The sequence below is a fragment of the Lepidochelys kempii genome, chromosome 2 (genome assembly GCF_965140265.1).
Source record: "Lepidochelys kempii isolate rLepKem1 chromosome 2, rLepKem1.hap2, whole genome shotgun sequence".
Taxonomy (NCBI): Eukaryota; Metazoa; Chordata; order Testudines; family Cheloniidae; genus Lepidochelys; species Lepidochelys kempii.
The window spans coordinates 46688172-46711855 of record NC_133257.1 but is presented as its reverse complement, the minus strand read 5'-3'; the positions used below and the strand labels follow the sequence as shown (position 1 = coordinate 46711855).

Here is a 23684-nt window from a genome sequence, read left to right as displayed (position 1 = left end):
TAAAGGTTTGTCAAGAAGTTCTGTCTCTTGTATTTCTTAGGTGCTTATCACCTTGTTTAAATTTAGTGAAATTAAACAACTAAATGGAAAATATGTTTGTGAACAGCAGCACTGGTAGCTGTTCCAGACATCTGCTGTTTATAGATGTTATGTCTGTATGCCATACTTTCATAAGCTCTCCTCATTAACTGCAAAACTGCAAGGAGCATAGATTTGCAAGTAGGTAGTCTGACTACTGAAAATATTTCTCACCAGCTTGGTAAATCACTTTCAGTTCAAATAGCCCTGATCATCATTCCTACTTGAAAACAGCATTTTTACATTCTGCATTTAAAAACCCGTATTTAGTCATACACTGAAAGAGCTCTTTGGGCTTTTACTTAATATGTATCATTGAACAGAAGTGTTGCAAGTGTCAAAGGATATGATGAACAAAACAGTCTCAGCAAAATGTAAAATTTTTCTCCAGCCGTGTTTATGAAAGCAAAAAAATCTTTGTTTCTTCTTGAATATACAGACTGGCCCAAACAGACAGACATTCTCTTTATCAATCTTATAATTACAAAAACTGTACATTACAAACAGTATAGAAACAGACTGAAAAGAATGTGCCACACATCATGGCTAATTATCTATATGCGGTTTAAATTTACAGATATAAAAGAAAGTACAGGCTACTCCCTTATAGTGCACAGTTATTGTGTTGAAACCGTATATCACTAGTTAAATTGAAGTGACAGGATGTCTCTAATCCTGCTCGGCACAGAGAATAAGAGCAAGTTCTGTTCGGTAAAGCTTTCCTCCATCAGACAAGGCCATGATGTTTTTCTTATATGTTGCCAGGTTGTTAATGTCTAAGTCCTATTTAAAGAACAGATAATGCTTTATAATCCAGTTTAGTAGCCAACTACAGTTGCCAATGATAGAGATTTGGGGTGGGGGGAATCTGGCTGGTGCCTGCCCGCCCGACAGTACCATTTGTTCAAGTGCTTGCATACAATTCACATCCATGCACACTAGATTGATGATGATCACTGTCTCTGAAGCCAGTTTATAATGATGTTGCTCACTTAGTTAAGGATTTACATTTCTACTTCTGCCAAGATTTGTAATTGTCCTGCACTTCAGGAATTATGATTTAGCAGCTCTATTGTAATTGGGTGAATTTAAAATCCCAATTTAAACTAATCATGAAGAAAAACTCTAGAATTACCTTTTTGTTTTTTTCACACAGATCTTTCAGTAATGCATCTAATTCATTTTCATCTATGTATCCACTGCCATCCTGAAAAATATTAATATCAAGGTTTATTTTGGAGCATTTATTTTTCATTTTGGCTACTGTAGCATTACACCTAACTTATTTTTCCCTAATTCAGAAAATTTAAGTGATATCAAAGAGTATTCAATCAGTTCATAAAAGGCGAGTTTTATAGTATTTTTCAGATCACTTACTTGATCATACAGCTCAAAAGCTTTATTGAACTCTTTCCCACACATTTTGACACTCTAAAATAAAAAAAAGCCAAGAGTTAAAAGGATAATATATAGTGTTATATGTTCAAACTTCAGAATGTAAAGCTACATACCTTAAATTGAAGAAGAAAGTTTTCCTGCACTGGGAGTAAACTTTGAAGATAAAAATGAGAGTTCAAACAATTTTTTTTCCCATAATGGCAACTGACATGCACTACTTAGATGATCTAGGTATAAAAACATACCTGGCCATTTCAGTAAGTTCCAGCTTTCCATCATTGTTTGAATCAAACATCTTCAGCTGAAATAAATGTAGATATTTATTATTAAAGTATTGGTCAGTGCAGCAAAGAAATAAAGTATTTCTTTGGGAAATCTAAAAGCAATGGGAAGGTACTAATTAAATATAATATAGGAACCTAATTCAATAAACTCACGTTTGTTGTGCGGTATATTTACTGTAAGCAAGGTTACAAATTATTGAACACAAATTGATAACTAGTTATTCTACTATAAAATCTTGGTAAGGAACTGTTTGCACAACTCTGATAGTTGTGTTGAAATGTTCACTAAATCCAGCTTCATTTAACAGTGAACTTCCCAAATCAGAGATGTAAATGGTATCAAAATTTCCATCTTGCAGAAACTGAGCAAGGTCCACTTAAGTATTTTTAAATCATGACAGGTCACTCAGGTTCTTATTGTCACCCCCACAAGATGCAACACCCATTGTCCACAGCCAAAGGGCTTTAAGGAAAGGGTTTCTCACCTTTCTATCTTTGAAAACATCAAAGAAAAGAAATTGCGTCCACTTCAGTTACTACAACCAAATACCTCACTTGGTCGATATAAAGCAGGGACTCAAACAGCTGCAGCAGTAGCAATATACATAGTCCTCTAATCTCTCTGCCTAATGACCAATATACACAGTAATCACTACAACTGAATTCAACTGTGGTACATTTTGTACTGCTGAATTCTGATTGTTTTATGTGTGGTCTACAATGTCAAAGGAGTTTAAAGACCCACAAAGGGTCTTGTTTGTAACTCAACTGATTTGAATAGGGATATTCCAAACTGACACCTCTATAACTGAGGTCAGAATTTGGCCCCTCACAAATGGCACGTAAGCTATAGCCATGATATCCAACATCCTTTACTGAACCCATTTAAACATTATTTTAAACTCAGATCAAGATCCAGTGCCATATGGTTGTTGTCTATTGAATAAAGATTTAGACCAAAAATTATAGAATAAGAGCAACTTTTTTTTGAAGTTACTGAATAGTATATTTGGTCTTGAGTCATGATTTAATACTTAGTATACATAAAGCTGCTTATAAAACAACATAATTCAGTTTAAAATCTAATAAACAGTAGCTAGAATTAAATCTTCGAACGTAGGTTGGGGTGTTCTAAATTCCATCTAGATGTACTATCTTCATGTAAAAGACGACAACATTTATAATCCTTATTCAGTTGGTTGTCAAGTCTACACACACGTAAATGGTATCAGAATCTGCCTCATGCCATGCACTTCAAGAAAATTTTTAGCTTGTGATGTATTACAAGTGAATTAAGTAGCTAATAAATTAATCTCATTTACAGAATGAAAACAGGACTGACTTAATGTCTCATGTTTAGCTTATTCCCAGCTTTAAAGCCCTATAAACACTTAAGTGTTAATAACAAAAGGTCTCCACTATTGACATGTAGTTAATTAATTTTATACAAGAACTATATCTAAGTAACTTCCATCAAAATGAGTTGTCATGTAATAGAAATATATATGTTAATGTGATTTAACAAAGTATTATATACTATTTTAAACTATTTTCCAGGATCCTGTTGTGTATTAGAAATTGGTTTCCTGTCTAAAATGTAATACTTAATGTATCACAGATACAGTGAAAAGTCAGCAAATTGCATTGCCTCTAATCTCTTAAGAGACATGGCTAACTTGAAATTAAGACCTTTTAAAATTTAGTTAGCAGGACTTTGAGGTATTAGGCTGCCTGTGACTTCCTCTCCCTGTCACTGTACAATTGCATGTTCCTATTTTTAGATGTTAGTGAAAGATTGAGAAAAAGCATCAAGGAAAACTTACTGTACAAAGAGTTGTAGGGGTGTAACTGAAAACAGAGGGTTTCTCCCTTCTCTCCCCCACCCCTTTAGTTTCAATTACAGTAACTTTAGATGTACAGTGTTTGGGGGTAGAATCAGACACCTGTATCAGTTTGTTTGGACCCCTTTAAATACAAAATTCATGCTGCAGGAAAAAGCACAGTTTTGCCTAAAAAAACAAATTAGTGTTACAGAGATAGTATAGAGAAGTGACTGTTTGTGAACCCATACATTCCAGTGTGACCACCTGGCTCCTTCTAATTCTCCCCACCCTTTATAGGAACTTCTTCCTAGCGTACCTTTAAGGGGAAGGGTGCTTTAAATTTGGCAGAGGCAAGCAGTTGCAGCCCTAATGTGGCTATTTTATGTCTGGTTGTTATATGCCTCTCCCTTTTTCTAACTGGTAAGTGTTCTTAACTCCTTTTATGTTTTCTGTTCATTAGTTTTTCCCTTCTAATTTTTGAGGAGATAGCATATCATCACCTTTATCACTTATTTATAGTGTTAATTCCTTATAACTTTCAACCTGCGGAGGTCCAAATGTAGGGCACAATCTGGGCTAAAGAGTCATAAAAAATTGCAGTGCATGAAGGTTAAGGATGTGAGATTTATTTCTCCAGCGTGTAACACTTTCTACAACTAATCCATCATGAGATTTCTAGACCTCTAGCTTACCATAAGAAAACTGAATCACTAGATATTTGTCTTAATTAACCTCTCTCATAGTTGGGGTCAGTTTGAGGCATTTTAGCCTGAAATGTTAAATCCCTAAAACGTTTCAGGGTGAAACAAAGTTGCTGGCAAAGCAAAAGAGAAAAAAAAATCACAACTTTGGCCATTCTTAAAACAGGGAATTTTCTTCTTCCCAGTCTCTGGAACACACAAATCTCACTGACAGTTGCATGGAGGCCACTAGAGAGTCCTATGTTCAGGAGTTAGAGGGGAGGGAGAATCTGGCTATGTTTAAGGATGGGCCTGGCTAGGACTGAAGCAGAGCCTGTTCTATCCCACCTGCCTAGGAGGCTTGCCCTGCTATCAGGTTCCCCTTCTCACACTAGCATAGGGCACAAGGAAGGCAGTAAAAAAGTGTAGAACTGGCAAAAAAACCAAAACCATTTAGCATTCTGTACTTGAAGACTAGCAGGTATGTTCCTTGCCTATTCATAGAAAAGGAGGATTGAGGCATATTTTGGTATCTATTGGGAGAGAGGTCACAAATGTAGGGTAAGATTCCTTTAGAAGCTATGAGGAAAGGGCAGGAAGAGGAACAGAAGGAGGCATAGCAGGGGGAAGAATATATTCTGCTTCCATTCCCTACCTGAGAAGTTTAAGAACAGGCATATGTGTCCTTAGGGTTCTAAAGGTCAAAGAAGCATGGTAAATGGTTACCAGAGATTCTGGGCCCTTCCTCGGAGAGGATGGAGTAAACCCCACTGCTACTTGTGTGCACTACTGTTCCATCAGCGGTATGCAAGGGACACTTAGAGAAAAGTAATAAATATATGCCAAACAAATGTGCCTATATCATAGACTCTATAGATCATTTTAGATGGTCATCAGATTCTATACCATGGAATTAAAAATACTAGAGTGATCTTTGTTTTTAATTATTTAATGAATGCATGCCAGCATTTATATTTTGGGCAGTCTTTTCTTTCCTTGTGCCCAACACTAAATCATGCAATAACTTAAAGCTGAGGTGTAGAGCCTTTCATCCAGAACTATCCCACTGCCCTTGGCCTTTGCAGCTTACACAAAGAACTGCTTCACTCATCACCAAGATGCAGCCAAATCTAGGATGAAATGTAGCACCAAACAGCACAACAGTGCAGGACAAGAAATGAAATAAACTAAAAAGTAATGGGTAGGTCGAATATAATCAGTCAAATTGGAATTTGGCTCAGGTACAGGTTAATCTGCTTATTCTTATGACAAGTGCCATGGGATCTTTAAGTGTTCAGAGCTTCAGTTTTTAATCTTACCTGACAGGAAAGAACCTTTGGTGGAAAAGTTCTCCTTAGCACCATGCTGTGGTGTTGGTTTGTCAACAACAGTTAAATTTCCTTGAAGGTTTCCCATACTTATATTAGGCCCAACAGGGCTAAATTTACAGATCACAGCCGAAGGTGACATAGCTACAGAATTACCTGATATGCCTCCTTACCTCGGACGATGATTTCTAAGGTGTGATGTCTTATTTTGCACAATAGGAATCCAAACTGGTTCTCATTCAAGTCTTTAAATGAGAAGTTAGTGGCCATAGATGTGCACGGGTATTGTGCTTTTATGGATGAAATGTCTGAATAATCTTACCATTATTTCTGTGTATTCTGTTAGCTTGGAATCATCAATCTTCTTATTTGCTTTCTGTAGTAAATCTTTCAAAAAACTCTGTGAAAGTAAAGTAAGCACAGGTGAATATTTGCCCGAAAGCCAAAAGGATTACAGAATAGTTACTTTCCTTATTGTACTCCAATTTCAGTCTAGAGACAGTCTGGGAAATTCTACTTTTACATATTTACTACTGAAATGTAAAATAAACATGGAAACTACTACTTATTTTCATATCAGGTAAATCTGACAACAAAAATTCTTTTAACTAGACCAAGTATACTGCAACACTTTATTTTTAAAAAGATCCCCACAGAGCTTTGTGCATAATATGCCTTTTGTTGTACTATACAGAAGTCTGGAAAAGTAGATTGGCATCCAGCTATACTGTGTGCTAATTAATTTTAACAGTAAACTACATTAATTAACCTTGAGACCCGTAGGAAAACTTGGATTCCTAGTCACTGCTTGAAATATAGGAATAGTTTTAAAGAAAAGATTAATGATTAATCCAGTCTACTTTCCTGCCTACAGCAGTGACCTGATGCTTCAGGTGAAGGTGAAACCTTCTTGCTCCTTCACACAGATATATTGCAAATGCATTTTGCCCATTTTGCTAGTTTGGGAGGAACTGGCAAGATTTCTTCCTGACCTTCAACAATAGCTACTTTTACTCTAAAGAATGAAGTTTTGTTTTCCCCACTGATTAGTTTGAACAACTGTCCTAGATAAGTGACATTAAAAAAATCTTAATTTATTAAGCAAGGAGTCTGCAAGTCTTGAGAACTGTGCATGCCTATCAATTTTCAGGGAAGAACACATCAAGCTGGTTTATAACCTCTTTATCTGATGTGTTGGAGTTGCTTTTTTCACAGTTTGGACCACATTTTACAATAGGAATTTCTTCTTGAGCCATCTCCCCTCCCAATCACGTATGCATAATGCCCCTGAACTTGAAAGACAAGTATGATAGCCCTATTGTCACCACCATACTGTAGATTTTCTCATCAGGCCTCTCTGTACCTGTGCTATCTACTAAAGTGATAGCAGAAATGTTGTGAACAGATTTCATGGAAACATTTTAGATCATATGTGCTTTAAAATAGTTATGCAGGGAGTAAAACCAGTTACAGCAAATGCATACTAATATTTTCATACCTGCCAAGAGAAGTATTTTATTGATCACTACGTTAAAAAAACAAGCTACAGTATATAGTTCTGAAAGGATGAAAATGATCCAGATTTTCTGATGCATATGAGATTTGCACAGCACAGCAGAGTTGGGGAGCCATCAGGGAGCCATTTAAGATTTTCTGGTTGTTCATTAGCCCAGCCTTTATTGGTTGGTCTAAACTATACTCTCTGGAAACAGTCCTCAAGGGACTGTCCAACAACTGGGGATTGCTAAAGTACAATGTGTACCAGTTGTGCCTCTTTCCTGACCTCACCTCCCTTTTGACACACCTGTATGTGGGACTGTGGGTGGGAGGGGGTAGCCACTTGTATACCGGGGCATAGGAGCTGGTCATGCCAACCGACGTCTCTTCTGTGAGGTGGGAATCCTCAGCAGAGGAGATACAGACAGACAGACATGCTTCATCTCTTTTGCACTACCACAGCAGGTCAAAGAGGATGGGGAAAAAAAGACAATTTGGCTACATGGATTTATGAGGCAAGTTTTGCTTTTATAAAGCACTACTAAGGATTTCAGACAATTTGACTTTTTAATGCTTTGGTTAATGTATGGGGAGTTCTTGTCTGGAATTCTGCATCTGAACAAGACAATTGGTCTCAATCAATGTGTACGCAGGGCCGGGTCCTCAGCTGAGATCCTGGGGAGCTATGACAGGTTGCACCAGCTGACAATCTGCACCACTTGAAGTGCAGTTCTACATAGAAAAATGGTTATGTACCAAAGATACTTTCCCACTCAGACTTGCTCCCCATGTATATTCAGAGTCAAACCGTATCTGTTAGCTTTAGTGACAAGAATAAGAATGGGCTGCTTTTTACTCCGGTAAACTGCAGAGCGGACACAGCTAATAGAACAAACTGGATGCTGTTATTTCTTACGCATCAGATGTGCTAAGTTCCCATCAGTCACACCTATGCAAACAGAGTGTGGACCATGGGATTGCAGTTGTGTTGAACAGGGGTTAGTATGGCAACAACAGGGTTGCACAGGTACTACTGAGGGCTTAAACTGGACCACAGAGTGTTTAGTAATGGCAGTGATGCAGCTAGGAGAAAGAACCCACTTTAGCTCTCACGTCCTAGCTACATTTGTAGGGTGGTTAGTTTAAAAACATCTTTTTACTTCTAAACTGAGCACTTGTTATTTGGCAATCACGGGGGGACAAACATGGATCTGCTCTAAGTGCCATTTTTAGAGTCATTTATCAGAACAGAAATCACACTTCAATTTATCTGTGATAGAAACATCAGTTTCTATCACTTGCCAGTTGTGTTTTACATTTCAACAGCCATATATATCAGTACTGTCGTGTAATACACACACATCTATATAATGATTGTGAAATACACATAAACATCAATTTACCTTAAGTTCTTCAGTCTCAATGAAGCCACTATGGTCAGTGTCATATTTTCGCCAGGTCTGCAATTAGTAAATGAAAGAGGTTTATTTATGTATCTGTGTATTTGAAATCTAGACCTGGATGACTTTATCAAAGGAAAAATGGGGTACAGTACCTGCATGAATTCTTCACTTGACTTTAGCTGCTGGCACCTAAAGAACAATAGGAAGTTCTCTTCTGTAGGTAATATCTGAGCAAGCTGTAACAGATTTAAAGCAAGTTTAAAGTTTGTTATAAAACTCCAACTGCTTCTGAGAACAGATAACCTCCTTAGTGGGGCTCTAGTGACAAGTCTAAAATTGTTTTCAATTCCCGTTAGTTGGCTGTTTAGTTGTATTATAAAGTGTCTCGCAGCACACACCAAGAACCTCAGTTGTGTGTCGGGGAGCTTTACAAATATAGTCATTACATTGTCTTACTCTCCAGGTAAGATTTGAATTGTGTGCTCTTACTCCCAGCTGTCGAATAGGTGGTTACATTTAATCTGGAGCCTACTCTGATGCCATTGAAGCCATTAGGAAACTCCCACTGACTTCAGTGGTCTTTGGATCAGCTTCTCAAGCCCCAATTTTTCATCTGCTCACTGTGCAGATTCACACAGAATCAGGTCCTTAAAGGTTGTTCCATATTGTTCCAACATGTAGAGTAATGTTGCTTTCTCAGTGGCTCTCTAACCCACTCACAAACAGGCCCACCTGTCCCCTTCATTAATAGAAATCAGAGATTCCTTCCCTATTTTGCTCTTGAGGTGAGTGCTGTACAACCCTGATCAGCTCTCCTTTCTTCTCTTGGTAATCAGTACTCTCCATGATGACCCAAGGAGCCACGTGCCATTTGCTGGAGTATCTCCTGTACATTAGAATGGGGAGCATGCCTCTCATTGGCCTTTGGCTCCCTGCTTTTGATATGTTCCTCATGAGCAGACACAAATGAAGATCAGAGGGAAAGGAGTGAACCAGCAGGCCTAGAGAAAGGGTGAGAGAGGCACCTCACATTCACAAATGCAGGGTTACAAAGTGTGGTAAAAGCTTAAGTGCGTAAGAGAGAAAGAGAGACCAAAGGGGGGAGAATGTTGAAAGTGAAGGGAGCAAGATGCAGAGAACCATGGTGGATACAGAGAGCAAGGGTGAAGGAGAACTGTATGGAGATGCGGATACTGAGTAAGGGAAAAGGCTGAGAAGGATAGTGAAAGGGAGAAGGCAAAGGTGCAGCAAGGCAAGCAGAGAAACCAATGAGGAAAAGAGGAGAGAAGTGAGAACAAGGAAAGAATATATGTAAGATGGAAATCCATCCTGGAACCACAGCCATTTGTCCGCCCCAAATATGAGACCTTGCTGAGGAAAAGCCAATTCAAGAACCAGAACAGCAAGGTGAGGGGGACTCAGCCCTTCAACCCATTCCATTGACTTCAAGGAACATGCCCTTAAAACTCAAAACCTGATGAAAATCTGTTTCCACAAATAATAGTGAAGTGGTTTTCCTTTTGAAGTAGTTGAAAAGGACCATTTTCATTTTTCAAAAATGTTTAGTTTTATTAAAATAATTATGGAAAATTTTCATTTACTGGAAACCCAGGTTTTGGAAAATGAAAACTTGATGATGGTTTGGAAAGTGTTTTCTATAATTTAAAATCTGAAAAAGACTTTTTCCAAAGGAAAAAATTGTTAATCTTGGGGGGGGGGGGGGCAAAATTATAAAAAAATCTGGTTTTGAACAAAAAACCTTTCTGTTTGAAAAAAATGTTGACCAGCTCTAATTAAAATAGGGAAACAGGGGAGAAGAAATGGAAAAGAGAAGAAATTTTAAAATGTAGGTACAGAAGAAGGGGAAGGCAGACACCTTCCTTTTGGTGTTAAAATTCTTCTTAAATGCATCCATTTGTAAAAACAGCAGTAACAGGTGCCACCTCCTTGTAGCCTGGTCCAAGACTGGATTCAAAATTCTGTTCTTTTTTGTGCATTTCAGATCTTATCTCCATCCCTATTTCAATCCCAATTCACTGCAATGAATTAGGATTGCAAAACTGGGGCTTTGTTGCTGGATTCCAGTGGGACCATAGCTGCCTGCAACTCCTGTCCCAGACTCGATAGGTGTCTTTTAACATGTTTCAATGAGATGGAAATAGCACATCTGTATTTCAAAAATTACCACTGCAAAAACTCAGTTATATTTGTTAAATGTTGATACAATTTAAAATGCACATCACTCATTTGACTTGCAAGAATAGAGCAATTGGTATAGACTATCAAGCATAGCAAAGTGCATCTTGAGAGATTTTGCTAAATTGCTGAATACTAAATCTAATCAATGTAAAATGAGGTTTCTGACTCAAAAAGAAAATGAGTACTTGTGGCACCTTAGAGACTAACAAATTTGTTAGTCTAAGGTGCCACAAGTACTCCTTTTCTTTTTGCGGATACAGACTAACATGGGTGCTACTCTGTTTCTGACTCAAATGTTCAAAATTCGATTCCTTGATAGGTAAAAACTGAGTGTGCATACATACGTGTGTGTGTAATAGATATGGATGTGTGACCTGTTTCTTTAGTATTAGCACATGGGAAAAGTTCAAAGACCTGGCATTTCCTTCCCCTCCCCGACGGTCTCCTCCTTCACCTCTCCCAATGGAGCGATTGTGACATCAGACGTAAAACACCACTTTCATTCACTTTGTTGATGTCAGTGCGCTATGGGATTATTGCACTTTGACAGTGGGCAGTGGTGCACGTTGATACAGACATGTGGTTATTCTACAGGTATTTTTAAGAGTATAACCAGCATAGTAATTTCATATCTTTAGGTATAAGACCATAAAATATTCAGCCTCTACAAGGGCTTCCAGTTATTGTCAAGAAAAGTTAGTTTAGCACAGCACAGCCCTTGCAGTACTACTGGATGTTAAGTCATTGTCTAATTGTAGAGATGGGAGTTATAGAAATGGTGGCCTGAAGTTAGGCTCCTAAATCCACAATCAAGCATTCAAGTAAATGGCCTCAGAAGCACTGCACACCCAGCAGCTCCCACTGAAGTATTGCATCTTGCATATGTCAATGGAAGCTGGTGGGTGGTTGGCAATTCTGAAAAATCAGGCCACCTAGGTGCCTAAATTAGGCTCCGATATCTGTATTTAGACATTAGTTTTTTGCAAATCTTCATAAGTATGTAACAAATTCCAGATTTTCAGTATTGCTATTTATACTCAGTATAGGTAAACCTATCAGCTATCTGAAGCTACCATATTTGCTAGAGATAAAGTCATCCTTATTTATTCAGCAGCTATGGTACAGATGTCTACATATGTCCGAGAGTGTGTAGGCACTTTGTCATGAATTAGAGATTTTTCCCATACTGTAGGTTATGACTGGTGGAACAAAATACCAGTTAGGTTGTGCACGCTTATCCCTACCAAGTGATAAGAGTGCTACCCTGTTCAGTGTCAGAGGTACTATTTATATAATAGTGGATGAATTAGGTTGGTGGCTGGCTGTAGTGCAGCTAACATCTCCTAATACTGTATTCCTTGTTTTGTTTCTCTCACAACTGTAGCATTTTTAAAATATATTTTTCTTTGTTAGTTTGTCTGTTCATGCAAATTTGCCCTCAATGTATATTTAAGGCTGTACCTATTTGAGGGCCAGATCGTGACAGGCCAAGCATGGTTGATGAGAGAGCCCAAGGAGCCCAAAAGGATAGTGTAGCCTGTTCCCTGGCTTGTTCAGAGAGGGATTTGGGCTTCCCTAAGGCACGTCTCCCCAAGCTCCCCTTGGGATGATCAGTTTCCACACCACACCTTACTTGAGCCAGTAGCTAATTGCTGCAAGTTGTCCCTTAGTGTCGGGACTTAACTGGCATAAGCAATATTCATTTCCACAAGGAAGAATGTCTTCCATTAGTGTAGGTATGGTAAAAAATGACTATGTAAATGGGGCACAGGTTGGTCCCTTTTGTAGTGTTCAGTGACTGTAACATTACTTGTTTCATTCTGCAGAACAACAGGAAGGTGTCCATGGACCACAGTTTGAGAACTTATTTCTAGGTTTATATCTTAAGCTCATTTAGAGCAAAAGGAATTCCTTCTACTGATTTCAAAGGGACTGGGATCTAACCTTCAATCACATAGATAAGTTTCTAGTTTCACAATCAGAAGATATTTAATGCGTACAGTTTAAAGGAGAAACATGCTGCCATTGCAACATTCCCATTGTGACTTACTGGTAGGTACAGTTAACTGATAGAATCATCCTTTCAGAATTCACTAACTTTCCAAAGAACAACCAACTACCAGTACTAAGCTACATTTAAGATACAAATATATTACCACTGCCAATAAAATATTACTTTAAGTTTTACTCTCCTTTATGCAGATGTATAACTTCCACATAGGCCTGAGAGAAATATATATGATACCATTTTCTCTGTATTAGTGTTTTATAGATAAGTGAACTGTCTCATTTGATAACTCAGTATTAAATCATATTTGCCTAGATTTTTGACAAAGTAAATTTTCCCTATTTGATTTATTTTGCTCCTTTTAGCATTGTAGGACCAATACTGTGGGGGAGAGGGAGCTCGATTCTTTTGATTCTTGCATCAACAGCATTAATGAAGTTCCAGCTGCAGAATTATTACTCGTTGAGTTGGCAGGGTTAGTAGTTAGGCATACCATCTTTTTACTTGTAAATGGAGCAGATTTGACTGACTCATAAAGAGAGTAAACCTGGAAGCCTGGTGTCAATGTCTAGAATATAAAAATAGCAGTAGCTCATGAGGATGTTTAAACAGGAGTATGAAATTTCACAAGCCTTCACTCACAATGGCAGACTCAAAGGACACAAAACCAGTTTGTGACTGTAGTGTGAGCTCCTGCTATTTTTATGGTGAATATGGCAGCTCTCTCTGTTTTCGGAGTAATAGAACATGGTTGGAGAGATGCTTCTGCTGAGACTAGCTTGACCCTCTACCTCTCATTATGAACTTGTTAAAGAAAGAAGGGGATTGTTACCGAATTGGAAAAGGAGCTACAATATTTAAAACAGACCAGCATGAACAGTTTTCTAGAAATCACTCTCTGAATGGATCTCACTTTCTGATATTTAACCCTTTCCTTAAAACACCTGATTTACATGCTTCAATATATTTGTCTTAAAATTTTAATCTGGAAGTGGGAGAAAAGCATTTTCAGTATGGTAAGTAGCTATTTTGCTTCACAGGAATAAGCATTTAAATCACTTGGATATGGAATAACTGCAGTCCTGAGATGTAAAAAGCTTGGACTTTAAGATCTACATGTCAGTGAAAGCACTGACCAGACCAAATATTGGGATGGGGAATGGGAGGGAGTATCTTATAAAAGAGAGGAAGAGATGTGTCAGATTCTACATTTAGCCGGGGGAAACTGTTTAAAAGCTGGAGAACTCACTGCAGCAATGTACTGCCAAAGACAGTATCTGCACTTTAAGGCTTCACTTAATCTGGTCAGCAGAGCTGAAAATGCATTACTTTAAGCCATTCAGGACTTCCTCTTTAATAGATCTTCCCTGAGGAATAATTATTAATCGGGATATTTTTAAAAATCTTCAGGTGCCATGTGTTATGGTGATTGAGTGACTGAGTGCTGCATTTATTTATACTAAAAAAAGCATGGTTCATCGACTCTACATGAACTTTGGAGTGGGGAGACTTCATAATATGGCATGTAAATGAGCTGAATTCATTTTGGAAACATTAGGCATTTTAAATTAGAAAATTTAAAGGGTCAGGAAAACAAAGTCTAACTGATCATCTGTAAGATTATTATAACACTTTCCACATACAGCACCTTTCATCTGAGATCTCACAGCACTTTATAAACAATTCAGCTTCACACTGATACAATGATGTAGGTTAAGTAGTACTCAGGTTAAGATCCCAACCTTCCAGGGTGCTGAGGCCCTCCAGCTAATTGCTAAATGTACTCAGCACCCATTGACCTCAGTCAGTGTTGATGGTGCTCAGCACTCTAGCTGTAGGTGTTCAGCACCTTACAAGATCAGGCCCTGCGGGACTTGGCCAATGTCACATAATAAGTTAGTCACAGACCCAAAAATAGTACTCAGGAGATACAACGCCCAGTTGCCTTGTCTAACCAGTAGACTACTTCAGGAAGTGCCTGTACGTGCTTCATGTGACAGTCTGCTGTCATGTGTACTCGAAATAAAAAAGGCATGCTTCTATTAAAAAACAAGTATTTAAACTGGCCTGTTTAATTTCATATACTAATAATCTATTTATCAGAAAAAGAAAGATATGCCTATACTAACTTTTCCTACTTGCAGAATTTTCAATCTGATGATGAATCAAAAGTTTGGTCAAAATTTAGTCAGTTTAACCTTAAATATAGTAAGAAATTAACAAATTCAGTCACAGTTCGCTTATTCATGTACGTTTAGACTAAGTGACATGAATATTTTAGCAAGTATGTGGAAGTTACATATGGGAATTACACCTAAAGAAGAGCATATATTCCAAGGTAATAATTTATATGTACTGATAATAGGATATTTTATATTGTAAATCTCATTGGTGGTTGTATATTCCGCTCAGTATATCAATTCTAAATAGCTGTAGCTAAGTCAGTAACAATAGAAATGTTGCAGTAATAGCATGTTTCCAAGGAGCTCTTTATAAATTGTTCAGACATATTTTTCTGATAATCAAACTGGGAACGTGATTGTCTTTTCTAAGGGTTAAATCCTGATCTCTTTGAATTCAATGGCAAAACTCCCATTGACTTCAATGAGTCATGAATCTGGTCCTAAAACCGTGGTTCACAAACTGTACACCAACCCATGGATACCTTCCTTTTGATCTGTAGAATTAAACACTGAGAAACAAGTAGTGGGGATTGGAAAGGGAAGTGGTTCCATGAGTGTCCCTCGTTCTCATAGAGTTGTCTACATAATGGAAAAGCATGAGAACCATATAACCCAGGGCAATTCAGGTGGCAGGCGTTTCTAACTTTTGCAAACAAAAGTTTTCTGCTTACAGTTTCTGTGACTGTGTTCAATAAAGGAATTCGTAAGTAATCAAAATCGCTCACTAACTGGATTGTCAAAAAACATTGCTGAAAATGTCAACAAGATTTTAGCCTTCCCCTCTGTCCTTACCATATGCATTAATTAGAAATAATAAACCACTATGTACAATGATTACAAAGGAGGAGAGGGAAGGAAATCAGATTCTTAGCCAATTTACACTGAATTGTACTTTACACCCACTACAGGACTTGAGGGCCAATGCAAAATCAAATTCCAGAATAACTCAGCATAAAACAGTTCACAATATTCCAGCACATCAGTGTTTTTAATAACTTGAATTTCCTGAAATGATGCAGACTTCAGTTGCATTACAGGAAAACTATAATGATGGTCTCCTTTATTTCTATTGATGTAAGCCTGTAATGTTCAGTGGAGTCAAATGAAATGTCTGAGGAGAAAGAAATATTTTGTTTTCCACTAATGCCTCAGTGAAAAAAAAATACTAAAGATCCTGAGATGGGGAAAGAAGTCTGTGTTATAGCAAATACAAGACAATATATATATATATTTATAGATTATGTTCAAGTTATCTTTGTATTACTATACTAAGAGCATTCTGTGTATATAAACATGACTGAGCCTGAAATAAAGAAACTAGCTTACCTCTACTATTCCTATTTTTCCATCAGTACTTTTCCCATACTGGTCCACAAAAGCTTTCATTTCAGGTGTTAATTCCTAGAAATTCACAATAATGGAATTGTTATTTGTAAGACATGTAGAAATACCTGCTAAGTATTTCAACACCAATGAGTAACTACCAGGTAATATATAAAAACCTAGTTAGAGCCTAGATTCTGCCAGTCTTATGCTGAGTAATGCTTTACTTTGAATTATACTGTTGCAATGACCGTGACTGCTTGAGCAGTAAGATATTACTTGATAGGAATGAGTGGCGGAATCTGACCATTAGATATTCAGATCTTCTATTTTACCTTTCAAAATGAGAACATTCACATGTAAAGACAAATCTGCTGGAAGGTGGGTCTTACTGTTCCTTTGTTTAATCAAATGGCAATGAAATTTCACTGTTGATTACTATTCAGTTTTTTCCAGAGTTTTCATTTTTAAATGAATAAATCTGAGACAAGCTTAAATCTTTCACAGGGGGGAAAATTTTACAGAACACATTGGAACACCAAAATATTTACCTTTCACATATTTTAATATGTTACTTTCATTTGAATGAGGATTTTATCCCCTTTTGACCAGACTCCAAACAGATCTCACAATGAAGTCATACAAGTGGAATTTGTACATCAGCCATTTGTATTGTTCACTGTTTATGATGTCATAAAAGCAGGACTATAACTTCATTGCCAGAACAAATGTAAGGAGAGGCTGGGCTGTGAGAGAGTAATCCCTTATTGAAACATATAAGGCAATCCTGAATAACAAGGTAAATCCACAAGGCCAATGTCAAAGTGCTTTTGATATATATGTTTGCTCCCACCATGCACTTGTCTCAAAATGACAGCTTCTCTTTAAGATATGGCGGTGGAGTCGCACCAAGGATCGGTCTGACTCAGATTCACTAGTATAGACTCCTTCACCTTTGAGGAGCCCATTTGATTTCTTTTGGGCTCTTCATGAGTCCAAGGATCTATGCTAATAGATCCTCATGCAGGATCAGGGTTTAGATCTGTAGTATAAACAATATCTCATAGTTATCAAAATGAAAGTTATCAAAGTTATCAAAGTTATCAAAATGTTATGAAGAGTCTAGTCTTACAGTCCTTTCTGATGAAGTGAGCTGTAGCTCACGAAAGCTTATGCTCTAATAAATTGGTTAGTCTCTAAGGTGCCACAAGTCCTCCAGTCCTTTCTTAGGAGAAACTCTCACTGCAATTGTTAGGAATTTTGTCTGAGTCAAATCCACTAGATTGTGCCCAAAATTTGTATTACTAGAAATTGCTAAAACGCATTACATGTAAGTGTTTATGACAAAGCAAATCACGGCCCAATGTCCTCTTTGTTTCAGAGTCATCTGTTGTGGTTAGTAATTTGCAATTGTTGTTATTAAGACATGATTATTAATACTTTGCCCTTCAATGTCACCTTTCACACAAGGATCTCAAAGTGAAGAAGTATTTGCCTAGTGATTGAGGTCCAGGCCTGAAAGTCTAGATATCTGGATTCTAGTTAGCCCTGATTAAATATTTTGATATTTTTTGTTTCTAATAGCACCCACAGTATGTAAAGTACTGTACAATCATATGAAGAGGCACCGTCACCGCTTACAATCTGAAAAAATAGAATGTCATTCATTTAAAAAAATATTCACTTAATACATGTTTGAATTTTATCAGTTATATAACTGATTGAATAATATCCTTTGAATAACATATTTGTTGGATATATTATGCGACAAATAATTTTATCCAGTATTCAACCAGTTCTAATCTTGGTTCCACCACGGACTTGCTGCTCTGTTACCATAGACAAGTAACTTGACCTCTCTGTATCTCAATTTCCCCTTTTTAAAATGGAGATAATTTACCTGACTCAGAGGCGTTATATACACATTAGTTTTTGTAAAGTGATTTGAAATCATGGGATGAATGGTGCAATAGTAACACCAGTATCATTGCACTTATGAACATGAAGTCACTATCTCTGTCAAGTAGGTAAATATTGTTCTCATTTTACATAAGGATAAATCAAGGAACAGATGTTGAAAAACTGCCCCAAAGTCACCCAACGAGACAGTAGGAGAGCTGGGAACCCCTTTGGTAACCACTTCCCCACACATTTTCTCTCTTGGCAATTGGCAAAAGTGAAACAAGAGAGAGAACATACCAAGTATAATGTAGGCCAAAAGAGGTTAAGCGTATATTTTTGGGATTAAAAATTGTGATTTTATTTTTTGCCAAAGAATTATTTATTTTAGCCTTTGTGAAAGATCAACTTTGTATTTCACATACTGTAATGTGGTGGAGTGGTGTTGGAAAATATGAAATGTCACCAAAAATAGTTCAAACACAACGTTGCAAATGTAACCTCCTTCTGACAGTATGACATGAGACAGAAATAACATGCATCAAATTGCATGTTACTGCTCTTTGGAAGTAATAGAAAGCAAAAGGATGGACTTCACAATAGTCATTTGATTAATTAAAAAAATCATATGGCTGTTAGGTAATGACAAAACAATTAGGACAGTTCAGAAGCAGGGAAGAGCACTGAGAAATGCTAAGCCATCTTGTTCAAAGACTGAAATCAGTGAGATTTTATAAGGCATGTAGCATGACTGAAGTATAATCCAGCTATGAAGAATACATAATTGAATATTCCAAAAATACAGAGCAAGAGAAACTATCTGAAATGCAGATGCAAATGATGAGAGAAGCTTATGGGGGAGGAAGGGAAAGGGCAGCTCAGCCACAGAAATCACATATAACATCCATTATCTTCTCATTGTGTCCCTTCTGGCAAAAGAGCAAAAAATTCAAAGCCACTGAATTAGTTATCCAGTGAGGCAAGATAGGTGAACTAGTGAGATGACTGTTTGGCAAATGACACTCCAAATCCAAGAATCAGCTTAGATTTGAAACCCCTGATGGCACATATCCATAATCCAGAAAAGACTTTAGGGATCAAGATGTCAAGAATCTCTAGATGATCCAATGAGAGTACTGAAGTTCAGTGTTGTTACTGTAGATTGGTCTTTTCAGCAGAATATTCCAGAAATAAGCTTGTACCAGAGCAATGACAAAGGAAAAGTTAATTAAACACCTAACCACTTTCAAAATATAACAGTGTGTGCAGGCAGAGTCTATTAAAAAGGCATAAATGGTAAAGTGGGTGGGAGACAACAATAATCCTACAAGCACCTTATACATTACTTTGTGAACACTAATTTTTTAGGTAGAAGATGACTTATTATGACACTAATTGCCTCTGGAGAAATGTGAAGATGAGTTTAAAATGACATTTTCCTGTTGTAAAACCTCTGAATCTTTCATCCATTGAGCATTACGTTAGGACTATTTTTAAAAGTACAATTCATCAGTAAACCCAGTTAAAAGATGATGTTCGAGACTCTATTTAGAACATATTTATTATTATGGTTACTGCCATCTCAATATGTTAAAAATATTTAGTTCCAATTAAAGAATTAAAATAAGCTTTTCTTACCTTCTCTTCCCACCCCCTTTTAAATGTAATTTACTTGCCTCACTCTCCTTGTGGAAAGAAACTAAGATTATACATATCCTTTTCCTCTAGAAATTGCAATCTCACAATTTTCAGTAATCAAATTTACCTGTGCTTTTGGACATTAATTCTACAGTGACAGCAATAAAAAAAGTTTAGGAATCTAGAGTGTGTATGTAATTTTATATGTAATATTACAGATGACAGATTTCCAGCTGCATATTAACTCATGAAGCTAATAGGAAGATGTTACTTTCCACAAAACAAATAAAAATACTGGTACACATTTGTTCTCCAGCCTTTAACAGGAAGACCCAAACAAAGACAATAATTCATTATCCAAAAGCTAACATTTATTTCTTAATTTTGATGTAGCCCTATATGAATTTATAACCTCTTCCCCCCCTCTCCCCCCTCCCACAGGTCAGCTACTTAGTGCACTTTTATCTTAAATGCTTTTAGAACTATCTTTTAGAGTGGATTTAAGTAGGCTTCATTATACTGTGCTATATATTTCAGTGTGCTGCCAAGTGGTCTATTTTATTTTCTGATTCTTTTAGGAGTTATTTGTTCAGTAAGGAAGTGTCACTATGTACTTAAACTAATATCTTTATCTAGATACATTTGGTTTTATTTTTTCAGAATGTTAAAAAATTAATAGTATTTTACTTTAAAACTTTTCTCTCTTGCTTAAGAAAGTGCTGAATTTATAATTGTTACAAATTAAACTCCAATATGCATTTCGATTTGTCCACATTTTAATATTCTCTAGATAATTTCTCTGTTCTCTTGTACAGTTTTGATTATCAAGATTTAGTATTGATTTTCTTCTTTCATAAATCCAATGAAGTGCAAATAAATAGTTAAGAATGATCTGCAGATCTGTTTATTGACCACCAAGGGGCAGAAATGCAGATAAACTGACACACTTCCCATTAAAGAAGGAGTTAAAAATGAGTCCAGCTCATGAAAAATTAGGTCTTTAAAAATATTGGTAGATAATTGAGTGAGGCAAAGACAGAAGTCTTGCTTTAAATCTATATTATATAATATGCCAGTTCCATATTTTTCTGGACTCTTACTTTTTAACATTGCCAGAAGAATCATCTGCATTAGTACCAAGGTGGAATCTAAATATTATCTTGTATCTGGTCAGGTACCCCTTTTCCCCACACTTCCCAAAGTGACTGAGCATCCTACTTGATTTGTGTCAATTTCTAAACGTTGCCTTTGCCTGACCAGCTAAGTGACTGAACATTTGATGGCCCTAAGGATAGAGAAGACCCAGTCGCTGAAATCTGCTCAAGAAAATTCTTCATTAAGATGAAATAAAGCAGGAGGAAACATTAACCTACCAATCCTGCCTTCTTTCGTGCCTGCTGAAGCTCCTGGATGAAGTTCAGCAGCTCTTTCCCATCCAGGTACCCATTGCCTACAACACAAAGAGTTAGGGTTAGTGTTCCAGAACCCTTTGATTTGCTCCCTTCCAGCTGCTGGAAAGGACATTCACAAACCTTGTGTTTAAAAATCGGTGGCGCTTTTTTTTTTTTTGCCAGTTGATCTGCTAACTTAGGCTCAGCCTCCTGCCACCCCTCCCGCCTCCAGAGGCATCTACATGCAAAGTTACTGAAGAGAAAACAGCGGCATCCTAGCTGCGGCTGGAGGCATTGACGCTTGAATCCACTTACGGGATCCTGACAGGTGCCCTGCTAAAGGCGCGCGAGCCCTAGGCAAAGAAGGTTGGGCGCGAGTGCATAGCCCCAGCCCCAGCCCCAGCCCCAGCCGGGCCGCCTGCTTCGCAAGGGGCTGATGCTCCGGGCTCGCTGGGGAAAGTTATGGCTTGGGCTGGGGGAAAGTTTGCAGCGGAGCCTGCCGGGAGGGGTGTGTGGGACACGGGGGTGCCCGAGGCCCCCGCCGGCTCGGGGCTTGCGGGGGGGGGGGCGGGCGGGGGGGGGTTTGCAATGAAATATAGTCACCATCAGAGTCGTAGTGATTCCAGATCTCGAAAAACTGCGCGGCTGAGATCTCGACTCCTTGCAGGTGAGTCTCCGCGGCCATGGCGCGTGCGGCGGAGGGCGAGCGGGCTGGCGAGCGAGCGGGCTGGCGAGCGGCGGCGGCTGGGGCTGGGGCTGGGGCAGGGCGCTGCTGTCCGCGGTGCTGACCGGGCTGCCGGCACCGCGCTCTCTATTTATCGCGTCGGGCTCGGCTGGGCCACGCCCCCCGCTGGCCGCCCCCCCCACCCCTCCCCCTCCTGCCCGCCTCCCTCCTCCCCTCTCCCCGCCTCCCTCCTCCGCCTCTCGCGGGGCGAGGCTGCCCCACCAGCGCTTGCTCGCTGCCAGGTGGGCGCGTGCCCCGGCGGGGTCCCTTCTCCCGGCTCCTGGGGCCAACGTCGGCGAAAACCCACCCCAAGCAGCCGGGCCAGCTGGAAAGCTGCAGGTCCCCGAGCAAAGGGAGCCCTCGGGGCCCTGAGACAGTCCTGGTCTCTCCCCCCCGCCCCCCCGCGTCTCTGATGGTCCCTGGCGACCCGAGCTCTGCCAGCGGCAGAGAGTTGAAGCTACCACACACATATGGCTGGGGAGCGGTTTTCGGTGATAAGTTTTGCCCGTGAGGCTCATTCCCTGTATGCTGCTGCTGGAACTGGGGCAGCTGTGGGTTATGTATGAACATGCTCCCCCCCCCCCCAGCTTGAGGTGTGGTGTACACGGGAATGAAAGGCTCTGTAAAGACAAACAGTCAACAATGCCCTTTGGGAAAGTTTCAAGGGAGGCAGGTCCCCAGGTAATGGTAACACAGGTAGAGAGCTACAAACCAGGGGTTGTCTTTACACTCAGACAAAACTCTTTGGAACCACGGATGTGCTCAGATGCCATGGGGTGGGCTTGGGATAGACACAACATGAGAATGCCTCAGCTGCTGCTCCTCTTCCGTCAGGGTTGGAGGAGATCTCCCAGCTGAGCCCCTTCCCACTTAAAATCCAGACACCAGTGAGGGAAAGGACCCCAGCAGCTATTATGAGCTGAGGAGCAAGAATTTCTCCTGGAGCTGCTGCAGTGGGTTGGCAAGCAGGGAGTAGAGCAGCCCCGCTGAGGTCCTCTCTTTCCCTCACCTGGCAACCTGTTACTACCTGTAACCATAGGGTGGTTCTGTCCCCATTGGGAAAAGTTATTTCACTCTGTGGTCCTGCACACCTGGGATGCCCGCTGCAAGTAGCAACAGGCCCCAGCAGCCCTCTCCCATCACCCCTAGCCTCAGATGAGGCAGGATCCTCCTGACTATCTCCTGGAGCTGACTCTGCCATAGATATGTTGCCAACTGTCTGATCGGCAGACAGGATATTACCAATTCTCTGGTCAGTGGGCAGCTTGATATGGGTGGGGGATCCAAACTTCCTGTGGACCTGGGAGCTTCAGATATCAGGAGTAATGTATAAGTGTGGGTGATGCTTTCAGGATTACATATTTGGGGCTGTCATGTGGTGTGAGGACGAAGGTGGTTTATTGGTGGAGAATAAGAGCAGGGGCCATGGTCAAGGGACCTGGATAGTCTCAGAGGATGAGAGTTAAAGGGGCAATTTTCCCTGGGCAGGATTTTAATGGATTGGGTGGCTGGGATTTTGTAAATATTATGAAACAACATGTGTGCATAACACATACATTATCATGTGACTATTTGTGCCCCAAATGTTTCCATTCTCCTCTTTCCCCACTTACTGTGTACAGTTTTCTTTTGTTAGGTCTCCCTTGTTAGAATGTAAGCTCTTCAGAGCAGGGAACATGTCTGTATTCTTTAAAGTGCCCAGCATGTTGTGGGCAGTGTACATTTAAATAATACTTATTGGCAAGGTGAAGGATCTGGGAATATGGTAATTAATTTATTTAGTTCAACATCTTATTTGTTATAAGTACAAAATGTCTGAAATACATTT

At 39.0% G+C, this 23684-nt stretch overlaps 1 protein-coding gene and 1 long non-coding RNA gene across 4 annotated transcripts in view; one reads left to right on the top strand and one right to left on the bottom strand.

The window, feature by feature from the left end:
• Positions 1–453: 453 nt before the first annotated feature.
• CALB1 (calbindin 1) lies at positions 454–21927 on the bottom strand. 2 transcript variants are annotated; one of them, XM_073330619.1, is made up of 11 exons: positions 21736–21927; positions 21115–21191; positions 16208–16282; positions 8644–8727; positions 8492–8548; positions 5914–5991; positions 1722–1777; positions 1590–1629; positions 1456–1509; positions 1214–1285; positions 454–861 (listed from the first exon to the last, which is right to left on the bottom strand). In XM_073330619.1, exons 1-11 carry the CDS (start codon positions 21815–21817, stop codon positions 748–750), a joined length of 789 nt encoding a protein of 262 aa, XP_073186720.1. In that variant the 5' UTR covers positions 21818–21927; the 3' UTR covers positions 454–747. The 2 variants fall into 2 exon arrangements, with proteins under 2 accessions (XP_073186720.1, XP_073186721.1); XM_073330620.1 differs by lacking the exon at positions 16208–16282.
• LOC140906533 (uncharacterized) overlaps positions 21391–23684 on the top strand; it is a 170387-nt gene continuing 168093 nt past the window's right edge. For both annotated transcript variants that reach the window (XR_012157144.1, XR_012157143.1), the window contains exon 1: positions 21391–21460. This is a non-coding gene — a long non-coding RNA (uncharacterized lncRNA). The remainder of the gene's footprint in view (positions 21461–23684) is intronic.

Bases quoted from the DNA above. Each gene is read 5' to 3' on its own strand.
- CALB1 (XM_073330619.1), bottom strand. From the start codon at position 21,817: ATGGCCGCGGAGACTCACCTGCAAGGAGTCGAGATCTCAGCCGCGCAG. The intron at 5,992-8,491 runs GTAAATTGATGT...TTACTTTCACAG, and splicing joins TTGAGACTGAAGAACTTAAG to AGTTTTTTGAAAGATTTACT. The intron at 1,286-1,455 runs GTAAGTGATCTG...AATATTTTTCAG, and splicing joins CTTTTGAGCTGTATGATCAA to GATGGCAGTGGATACATAGA.